The sequence below is a fragment of the Nanorana parkeri genome, unplaced genomic scaffold, assembly GCF_000935625.1.
Source record: "Nanorana parkeri isolate BGI_ZX_2015 unplaced genomic scaffold, ASM93562v1 scaffold422, whole genome shotgun sequence".
NCBI lineage: Eukaryota > Metazoa > Chordata > Amphibia > Anura > Dicroglossidae > Nanorana > Nanorana parkeri.
The window spans coordinates 65,633-77,387 of NW_017306690.1; the positions used below are offsets into that span (position 1 = coordinate 65,633).

General features: G+C 38.2%; 1 protein-coding gene across 2 annotated transcripts in view; it reads left to right on the forward strand.

Annotated features, from left to right (window-relative positions):
• Positions 1 to 11,755, forward strand: part of LOC108789827 (transcription factor 12-like) — a 62,344-nt gene that overhangs the window by 44,651 nt on the left and 5,938 nt on the right. For both annotated transcript variants that reach the window (XM_018559926.1, XM_018559925.1), the window contains 3 exons: positions 2,382 to 2,455; positions 3,411 to 3,482; positions 7,104 to 7,298. In XM_018559926.1, coding sequence (XP_018415428.1) covers positions 2,382 to 2,455; positions 3,411 to 3,482; positions 7,104 to 7,298 — 341 coding nt within the window. The remainder of the gene's footprint in view (positions 1 to 2,381; positions 2,456 to 3,410; positions 3,483 to 7,103; positions 7,299 to 11,755) is intronic.

Consider the following 11,755-nt stretch of genomic DNA (forward strand, 5'->3'; position numbering starts at 1 on the left):
CTGCTACCCGTTTTAGCATAACAACAATAAAGTACATTTGATGTTTACGTTTTTTTGTTTTTTTTTAATTTATTGTTGAGATTTGATGCATCACAGCTAGTGTGGCCTAAAATGATAAACCTCCTTCTTTTTGTAAATTGCCTGGGTAGCCTTTATAGTAAATATGATTTTTCTTTTTAGTCTTAGTGGAATTTTTTTATGGTGTAGAGTAAATATACCAGAACATGTTTGTCAGTCTTTCAAGCTTTATTTGCATTGTATGCATTTTTAGCACTTATGCACATAATGTTTGAAAGATACAGCTGAGCTGCTATTATTGTACAGGATTCCCTGCATTTGTTCCCCAATATTTTTAGTTTAACCTGGTTAAGAATAATGATGTTTTTTTCCACCAAGGTGGTGTCTTCCCACCTTCCAGTTCCCAGACTGTTTTGTGGTAATATAAAATCAAATTAACTGGTGGATATTTTAAAAAGCAGTGCGAGTGCAGAAAATGGTTAATGATTTTTTTCTTCTTCTTTGTAGCAGAAATAAATACTGCACAGTTATTGGCAACAACATTGAGCCATTGTTAGTATCTGTATCAAAAGTAAAATGTTGTCTTTTAAAACTGCTTTGATTACCTTGGCACTATGTTTAAAAGAAGGGAGCAAATCTCAACTCTGAGGACTTGGAACGATTTCACTTACAGTATGTTAGATTAAAGAGGGACTTCAAAGCGCCCTCCCCCCATTTAAACTTTCCACAAAAAATATACCGAAACACAGCCAAAGAATCCAGCGGTGTAGGGATCCACCACTCCACTGCTGCATACCCAGTCCCACACAGTCATCATCTTTTCTGATGTCATCAGGGGTCGGCTGTCTCTTTTGGGTTCTTTCAGCCAGCCCCCTGATGACACGTCATGGCACATAAGCCCCCTGCAATGCGTGAAGTGCTATTTTAGGAGTTTGTGAATAACTAAATATGTAATTCTTGCCTAGGTGAGAATCCAGGAAGTGCAGGGATGGGTTCCCAGGAAAAGGCATTTCAAACAATAAATAGAAAAATGTCCGCTCACTGTTCACTGATTTTATGTAAAGAGGGGGGAAAAAAAGCTTTTGACCCTTTAAAATGTTGAGGGTGAAACTTGAAGAACATATGGACTTTTGTTTGTTAGTCCACAGAATGATTTATTTATTGATTAATTGATTGATTGGGAAGATTCACCTGATGTGGTAAATTAGAACTTGTGCAGTGGAGTAGCAGCAGCTGCTAAAACAATCTGCCAAACTAAGCTTCTGAATCAACAAATCTAATGAGGAAGATGGTAGCTGCCCTTCGACCAGTTAACATTGAATGGATGGATTCTCTTTTGAGCATCTAGTGAAAGAAGACAGACTTAATCTGTGGAAATATGTAACCATCTTTCTAGCACAGATACTTAATTCTTAAACTGTAACCACCCAGCATTTGTGCAATCTGACATGTTGCCTTTTCTCTAAATGCCGCTCACCGCAGTTTTGTCTTTGTGCATTGCTTTCATTTGAAACGATATTCATTTGTGGAATAACCGACAACGAATTTGTAATAAACGTATCCCTACCTTCCCAGACACAGTTGTGATTGAAGAAACATACCCATAGGCCTTTTCTTTGATGTTCTTTTCTGGTGTTCAGTGGCATATCCATAATTTATTAATGTTGTTGCTGCATTATTCAGTGAGTGAGGTTATATGGAAAGTGACTCGTGAGCAAATAAATCATTTATGTCTTGTTCTTCACGGGGAGGGGACAGCATTGAACTCCTGAATGGGAGTTGTTTTGTTTTTTTCCTTTGGTCCCATTATAGGCCATTAATATTTTTTCATATCAGTCAGTGGACTTGTACACAAATATATTACAATGTATTTAATAAAACCTGTGCTTGATTGTTCAGACTAGAGCGATTATTCTCAGTGCTTATGAAACAAACAAAAAAAAAATTTTAGTCAATGCTGTCAGGCATAGGCTGCCCATATAAAATAGACCTTTGGATATAGGCCCTGAGAATTCGTATTCCATCCATATAATTTTCTGCAGACTATGCACTGAAAGGAATGGTCACTCATTAACTTTAGAGATATTCTAAGGTTTCATTATATAAAAACAAGCCCTTTGCATGCCTGTTTATTGCTTGTTGTTGTTTTCCTTGCTTTGCTGGTCAGTGTTCGTAAGGATCTTTCTTCAGTCTTACACATTTATTATTGGTGATTTAGAAAATACAGTACTAACTAACAGGACCAGTTTAAATGTGCTTTTTTTTTTAAACAGAATCATGCAAAGCACATCTTTTAAATAGTCCATGTATTTTTAAATGAATAGCTTTAGGCATTTTTTAAAATTATATCCTATTCTTTATAGGTGCCAACCAGTGGTCTAGACCAGGAGGGCAAACACCGTCATCTCCAAGCTATGAAAATTCCCTCCACTCCCTGGTAAGTGGGTTTGTATTGTTGTTTAATGGAAAGCGTGCTTTTAAAGTTCTTAAATTTTTCATAGCTGTCTGTTTCTTTAGGAAGTCACCCGTATGATGTTACTGATAAATTCTTTGCTAGCAAGTGGTCTGGTTTGAATGAACAATATAAAACATATAGGGTGTGTCTGTCACCATCTGTTCCCTAGTCGTCAGGCCTCTGTTTAAGAGACAGCTGCTGCTAAATGACTGTTAAGGGAGACCAGTATCCTTCTATAAACCCAAATCTCATTTTCAGCACTAATGTGTAGTGAAAGGGGTAGAGTTCATGAAATGATGCAAGTTGTTTTGATGAACCTAAAGCTTCAAACTGATTTTCATCTGACTTGCCACATTAAAGAAAACTGCTTTGCTTAACTTCAATGAAGTGCAGTTATCGCCACCACTGCTTGCCCAGCCCAGCCATATGTGGCTATATTAGACGTTTCACTCCTCTCTGTCACCTATGTTTGCTTTCACACATTTTTAGCTTTGTTTTAGAATGTATGTTCTCTCGACCCCTTCCACTTCAGAACGCCACTAAATAGCCCTTGTAATATAATTAAAATGTTAGTGTCTATTTAGTTAGCCACACTGAATACTCATGACTTGAACATTTTTCTTGAACTGTTTTTTTTATTATTGTATAAATATATCATATACTTCCAAAATGACCCAATCTGACTGAAAAAGATGAAATATCTCAAAAAGCGTTTATGGTTACGGTTTGATAGGCTACTCAAGGCAAGCGGGATATATAATCCTAGATAAAAGAATTTCTTGTCACTTCCTGTTTTTTTTTTGTTTTTTGTTTACAATTGGCCCCTGCATAACGTGACTAACATTTCAAGCAGACACGCGCATCGGCCTTTTCCTCTTCTTCCCTTTAATTAATCTTAACCTTTGCTGTGCTTCTTGTTCTGTCTTGACTTTGCCAGAAAAATCGGGTTGAACAGCAACTCCACGAGCATTTGCAAGATGCTATGTCATTCTTAAAGGATGTCTGTGAGGTAGTAGTATTTCTCTTTAGATGGTGCTTTTTTTTGTGTGTGTTTATGCAGCTTTATTTTTATTTTCCTTCCCTAAACCTTGCTTTGTATGATACAGATGCCTCTGTTTTTACCTTTTTATATTACAGTAATCAGATTTCAGAGAGCTATTGTGCTATTTTGTTAACACAAGCCTTAAATTCTTATGAGAATTAGAAAAGCTGAGCTCAAGAAGTAATTTATTCAATATTGAATTACAATTTTGAAACTAAAAAGAAAAGGATGGCTTTATCTGTATTAAGATACTGTCTTTCATTTTGTTTTGTTTTTAGATAGCCATATCTGTTGAGTATCAGACCACATGCAACTGAAGTATTTTAAGTTGTGTTTGCTCATCTGCGGGCATCTCCAAAGTTTGGGCAAATTTTAACCCTGTTAACCCCTTTAACCTGTTAACCCCTTTGATAATACGTTGTGCTAATAATATGCAACATAAACATTTGCAACTGCCACCATTCTGCAGGGTCTTGGCTTTTCAGAAAATATATAATGTTTGGGGGTTTGAAGTAATTTTCCGGCCTAAAATGTGGATTATAACATGGGTTCAAAAAAACGAGAAAAAAATGCCACGGTCACTAAGGGGTTAAACATCAGAAGGTTATGGAGGAAAAAGACAATTGAACAATCATCCCTCTAAAGGTGGCCATACACCTTACAACCATCGCACGACTTTCGTTGTGCGATGGTTGTAAGGTGATTAAAAGTTCGTATGACCTGCCCATCTTGGACAGGCAGATCGTACTTGCGATCATCGCAAGTCCTCCCCGCTGAGGGGAGGGCTTACAGATTATTGCAATGGTGAGCGGGCAGTGTGCGCTTGTGCACCTCGGCCCGTGCGGCTTTCGTCTTGCGATCGCGCTACCAACCCGCCAAAAATCGTACGATTTTCAGCGGGTTTTCTAGCGTGCTTGTAATACGAAAGTCGTGCGACTGTATAGTAAATGCGGGGATTGTTGTGAAGATATGTCACCAGCACTCCAGAATGACATAGACGTCAATTTTAGTGAGTCTCCTTTTTTTTAAATGTAAGAGGTCACTCAGAGTAGAGTCAATCGCTTTCGGGGCCGCGCAGGGTCCCCTTCATCAGGCTTAAAGTAAACGTTCACTTTAAGCCTGATGAAGGAGGCCCTGCACGGCCCCGAAAGCGCTTGACTCTACTTTGAGTGACCTCTTACAAATAAAAAAATGGAGATTCACTAAAATTGACGTGTTTGTCATTCTGGAGTGCTGGTGACATATTTTCACAACAATCTCTGCTTAATGCGGCGCCATCTGCAGTCATTGCGAGCACCCACTTTTGCCTATGGGAATTCCGGTAAGGTGTGCTACAGGGCCATGGACAGTTGTATAGTAAATGCGGTCATACGCTGCCCATTCACCTGCCGATTATATTTCGAATGCAGAATCACCCGCGATTATCGTGCAATAATCGTCAGGTGTATGGACAGCTTAAGTCATCATATATTAGTACATTAGCAAAAGAAAAATCTCTTTCTGAACATTTAAAGGTGCCCATACACTGCACGATTCTCGTACGAGAATCGCGGGAAATCCCGCGATCGTACCATAGTCGTGCAGTGTATGGAAGGCAGGTGATCGTTTCTAATGTACGGTCGCACGACTTTTGTATTTCAAGCATGTTGGAAAACCAGCCGAGAAGCGTACGATTTTCAGCTGGTTTTTAACATGATCGAGAGATGACTGCCGAACGGGCCGGTGTGCGCACACACTGCCCGTTTAGCATTGCAGTCTTCGGAAGCCCGCCCCTCAGTGGGGCGGGCTTGCGATGATCGCAAGTACGATCTGCCTGTCCAAGATGGGCAGATCGTACGTTTTTTTTTCATTACTGTACAACTCTCGCAAGACAAATGTCTTGCGAGGGTTGTAAAGTGTATGGGCACCTTAATTTGGCTACCCCACTTGTCTAATGCTGGGCACACACCTTACAACCATCGCAAGACTTTTGTCTTGCGAGAGTTGTACAGTAATGAAAAAAAAACGTACAATCTGCCTATCTTGGACAGGCAGATCGTACTTGCGATCATCGCAAGCCCGCCCCACTGAGGTGCGGGCTTCCGATGACCGCAATGCTGAACGGGCAGTATGCGCTTGCGCACACCGGCCCGTGCGGCTTTTATCTTTTGCGAACATGCCACAAACCAGCCAAACATCGTACGATGTTCGGCTGGTTTTCGAACATGTTCCTAAAATAAAAGTCGTGTGACCTTACAGTAGCAGAGGTTGCACGGCTCCCACACACCTTACGATAATCGTATGCTCGCGGGATTGCCCACGATTATCGTAAGGTGTTTGGGCACCTTAAAGCTGGCCATACACCTTACAATTATCTGCAGATTTTCTGTGGTCAGATGGAAAAGGTGCAACATTTTCCTCCATCTACTCTAAACTGTGTGGATGGAGTAATCTCCACCTGGGCCAATCTGTAGCACTTTTTCCATCTGACCACAGAAAATCTGCAGATAATTGTAAGGTGTATGGGCACCTTTATGAGCAGTTAATTAGAGCTCTAGCTACAAAAAATACTTTTTCCAAATGTTTCTGAATATAGAGTTCACCTGTTGCCTGCACACAGTGGAAGTGGTTTGTTTCCTGTGTCTGTTGCCTTCACTCTGTTAACGGGAATCTATAGTGTGTTTTCAGTGAACGCATATTTTGAGTTAATATTGCAGTGCTTACGTTGAAGTAAATTTTAGCATGACTTTCAAATTTTTACTGTTTACCTATTATATTTTATTATATTTAAAGGCCAAATTAGTTTTATAGCATATCCAAGGTATAACACGAAAAACACGGTGACATCATGTCCCCCGCAAATACCTGAACTGCAAGATTCTTTTCTCCGAAAGCTTCTGCTGCCGTTTGAAAATATTGCAGCTGTGCATGGTTCTGCTTGCACAGCTTAACCATATTTCCTTTGATAACATCTGTAAATAGAGAAACTACAAGTCCCATCAGCCAGCACAGCAGAGGGATTGTATTCCTTAATGGTACTGAGCTACGGACAGGGATGGGAGGCAGAAAATGAGGAGCCAGAGCGTTGCCACAGCAATCCAGTGATCACGGCTGCGTTGCTTTACTGGCTCCAATTTACAAAAAGTTATGTATGTTTCAGAGGGGGATTGTCCCTTTTTAAAGATGTACAGAGTAGCAGCTAGAAGGGATGCACAGTGGCTCAGTGTATTTATCCGGTCTCTCAATTACCAACTGTTTAGATAATATATCTGGCACATGGTATGTGTGCCCTGTTTTTATTGAGTTGACTGACTTCTAGAAATGCGTTATGAGAATGAAGAACAGTAAAGCACGATCGTTGTGTAGCACTGCATTGCAGTTAGCTTACTCTGGTTGTGTGATTTACATCAGGCTGATCTTTTATTTAAAAAAGAAAACTTGAAAATAGCTTATTCTGCCACACTTTAATTACTGGAACTTTGACATTCCATCTGTTGAATTAAAACTGTTGTTGTTTAGAGATATGAGTTGTAGCATAACCTACTTCAAACCTTGATAAAGATTTAGGACTTAAGACCGTAAAATAAATATGATATGGTTTCTTTACAGCAGTCTCGTATGGAAGATCGTTTGGATAGGCTTGATGATGCTATAAATGTACTGCGGAGCCATGCAGTAGGACCTTCCACAAGCATACCCGCTGATATCCACAGCTTACTGGGCGCAGCACACAATGGTCCTATTGTAAGCCTGACATCCAACTATGGAACAGCTGGACTTGTACCAAACAGACAGACCTCAATGGTAAGTGCATCATTCTGGTCCTTCACATTGTGTTTTATTTGTACTGTTATTTTAACCACATGCTGTGCAGACTGGTAAATGATCAACGTCTTGGAAATCTTAACAAACAGGAGTTAACCAAAAAGTATTAATAGCTTGCATTATAATAATTTTGGACAGACTAACGAGATTAGGTATGGACACCCGCTACTCATTTCAGATTTGAGGTACAACATTTAGGGAGAGAATTGAAGAAAAAAAAACTGAATAGCTTGCATACTCTGACCTCGTCAGTGGCCCATAAAATCCTGCTGTGCCATGTGCCGAAAGCGGACACTTTCTGCAGAGTATATTTTAGCTTATACATGCATTTTTTCCACATGTGTAATAATTGGCAGAACATTTTTTCTCCTTGAAATACTGTGCAGGGAGAGTGAATAGGAAAAGCAGTCAAGAGGGACTGAATTTCAAGCGTTCTGGTCTGGAAAAGCTGTTTATTGTAAATTGGAACTAGACTTCAATAGCAGATGCTGGCAGAATGCAGCTTGAATGTGAATGTTTTCTGAGCAGGCTGAAAATTGTATCAAAAGTAAACAATTATGTAGAGTAATCCCTAAGCAGGATAAACTAATTTATTCCATCTTTATTAAATCATGGCAACTATTAGAGACTAAAGGTTGGTAAAATTAGAGTACTTTTCAGTCATATTAAGCATGCACATTTTTAATTATTTTAGAAGAATTTTAGAATTATTTTAGAAGAATTCCTTAGGACAAGTAATGGCACATAGATGAACCTTTAAACCAAATTTAAGGTCTGTTGTCTTCATGATGAACTCATTTTCCATGGAATGGAATCTTCATTTTTGAAACACTACTAGAATATCTAGCTAGTAGGCATTCTCCTTCAATCCAGGACCTATAGCAAAAACAGTGTTTGTAATGTTACATTTAAAGTTGAAAGTTTTACAGTCTGTATGTTTGTGGTGATAGTACCCTAAGAGGTTACTTTGGTTTTAAATCAGAGGAGAACCCATTCGTTTTATAATCCATTTCGAAATATACTCTTATTTGAAGTGTAGTTATATAATTTTTTTCTTTGCACGCTTGCCTTCTTTACACAAGTAAGTATCTATTCTTTTAGGACAGATTTGTGGGCTCAAAGATTATATAACACGTTTTTTGTTTCTTTGGGAATTAAAATGTATTTCCACTTTGACAGGCTAACTTGAGAAAACCCCCACTATATGTTTGTGTTCCTTTTCACACAGCATAAAAAAAAATAATTTAAATATATATCTATATAGATATATATTTCTTACCTTTTTAAATGTTTGGTAGCAGGCAAGATGGCCGATTCCAGATTTTTCTCAGCACCTTCATGGTGATAATGGAAAGTCTTCTTGAAATTTGAGTGTTGTGTTTCTCTCACTCACTTAGCACACAATGGACAAACCACCTCACAACGTCTCAACATTACAAAGAAAAAAAAGGAAGTAGAAATGTTAACCCTTAAAACCCTAACCCAAGTAAAAGCAATTTAAGGTGCAAGAAGCGTTTTTAAATATTTTTTTAGCTTATGTTAGGCAAATGGTAATGTGTAACAAATATAGAATAGGTGTGATTCCAATTTCGCTGAAAAAAAAGTGGAAATGCACTTAAATAATTTGGTTACTTTGAATATTGCAGGGTATTAAATAAATTGCAAAACGAAACGGGAGCATTTAGCCCTCATTGTCATGCTTCTGTAAAGTCGCATTCATGACAATATTGTGTGTGCTGTACCTGCTGGAAATGTTTTACCTCCAATGCATTTCCCCGGATTGCTCCAATGAACACGGTCAGGAAAGGAATCCTTTAGAATCAACACTTGTGTCATTTGCTCCCTGCCTTGTGTGAAGGAGCTCATTAGTCAACTTCACACATTACAGTTTGGTTGTTTGTGCTGTTCGGTTCTTTAGCACAAAAAACAAGCAGTGACTTAAAGTAAAGACCAGTGGAGTCTATTTGTTGTAGCCTGGTTTTATTGAGAATTGACGTTTTTATGTAATTATTGAAATGTAGACAAGTTTGAATTGAGCAACAGCCCTGAACTCAAATAGCAGACTGTCAGCTGTATGCTAATGAGCCGTACAATTAAAACTCCATCCTATCAAACCATGCTGAGAAGGCCACTCTGTGGAGACAAAGAACTGTTTGTACACCTGTTGTGTGTGGACATTGCCATCTTAATGGCTTTAACCCTTTGGGTATTGTGCACCTCGGCAAAGCATTTGCGAGCGAGATTGACACTAGAGGCGTTGAAAGAGTAGAACAAAGCGGAGGCTTAGTGCAAGTTAAAAAGGACAACGCTGACTGTGAAAGTTACATTCTTCAGGAAACATGCAAGAAACATTTGCAAATGGAATCCGATTACAGATGGGCTGAGAGGAAGTTAGTGCTAATTTGATTAAGCTTGAATTGCATGCTCCTGAGTAAGATGACGTAATGGGAAGATTGTTAACAATTTGTAAATAAAGATGAACCCCTTAGAAAGGTCATTGGCGTTTAAGTGTTAAAAAAAAAAAAAAAGTCAATGATTTGCATGGCCTTTATAAGCCATCTATAGGGCTTCCTAAGATTTTCATTTACTCATGACAATTTTGAGCTTTGTTCACAATTATATGCAAACAATTATATTTTACTGCTAGGTTACCAGCTTTAATAGAACTATGGGCATAGATGTTCCTTTAGAGTGTATGGAGTTTTAAACTTAATTTACAACTTCATTGTTTAAGAAAATTAAGTTTTTTTAATATAATTTTCTAGACAATTGAATAAGATATTAATAATAATAAAATATTAATATTGCGTTGTTTGCAGCTGACCCAAGGCATAATAGAGTTTGCCAACTTCAAGTTTTCTTAAGTGATTTTCCATTATGCAGTGAAAATCCTGTGAATTTTGAGGTTAATTCACAATGTGTCAGAGAAGGGGCCCATCACCTTCCCTTCTGTGAACTCCATACAAAGCCGTTTAGATTTTTAGGCAATCATAAGTGAAGCAGGCAGCTTTATAATTGCTCTTTAACCTAAACTTTATGTAAGCACCTGATATTAAGTGATTGCAACCTAAACAGTGTATAATATGATGCAAAAAAGTAAAACTTAGGTTTATAAATGTGTAAGCATACAAAAAGGTGATTCATATAAAATGAATCCAAAACCTTAATAGATTTGAAGAGATTTGATTTGAAGAAAATAGCATGTAGGTTGTTTTCCAATACAAATTCGGCTTTCTGTTGAATTTTCACCATGGCAAACTCAATTCTAGTTACTTAGTCACTGTGTATTAAATTGTGTGACCTATGCAGCCATCTCCAGCAACAAGTATTTGAAGCAGAACTCCAATTTGGAGCATTAAGCTGGCCATATACTATTTAAAATGTTAGCCGATTTGAGCTGTGAGTGGCCCTGTCAGCACTTTTGTTAAAGGAGCCAGTCCACAAATTCTCACACAAACATTGTCTTTCGATGAAGGCGGCTTCCCGGCCAACCGGGAAGCCGGGCAGCATGTAATTACTCACCTACCCCGCTTCCTGACACTAGAAGTTGCGGTATCGGTATAAGCGTCGGGACTATTTGGGCGGGTACAAGTACTCGCCCAAATACTCGGTATCCGTACCGACACTAGTATTGGTGCATCCCTAGTATTTTTTAATTTTTAAAGTATTTTTCCTTTATAGTGCAAGCTCTAATAGTCTAAAGCTTATAACGTGAAATATTGTGTTAGTATTTTACCTACTCAACAATATCATCTGCTACCTTTAAAATATTCCCAGTGAAACAGTATTGGATGGTCTGTAACCTCAGTTTGCTGTGATCATGGCACTTCACAGGTTGTTAACCAGTTTCTGTGTCAGTGGACTAATAGCTAAAGAAAAACTCTTTAAGCCATGGATTTTAGATTCACTTGAGGCAGAACAGCTCTCGTTTTCTTATATATGGACTGTAGTTACATTAGTGTGTTTCTGATTTATTAATGTACCCCTATATAAAAAAAAACCTGTGTTTGACAAGCACCTCATGAGGGTCAACGTATCAAGTACACCAGGGAATTATTTTTCTACCAGTACCCAGTTATGCTGGTTGTTTTCCCAGCATTTTTTAAAACTATTAACTTACTTACCGATTTTATACTGTATTCATTTGGTAAAAGTGTTATTTTGAATTAACATTAAGCAGGAATAAACCCTGAACCTGTGAATTACCCACTGGTGTACACATACACTGGTTGAGATCCTGTTTACTGAATGGTTTTATGATCAAATGATTGATTAATTCTATATAGAATCATTCCTGAGCACATATTTTGTGGACATTATGTTGGAACTGCACTGGTTGTCATAAGAAACAAAAATCAAAACTGGTATAAGACTGAAAAATGAATCTATAATCCATTGCTTGTTGTATATTCAGTTAATCTCAAATCACCCTAATG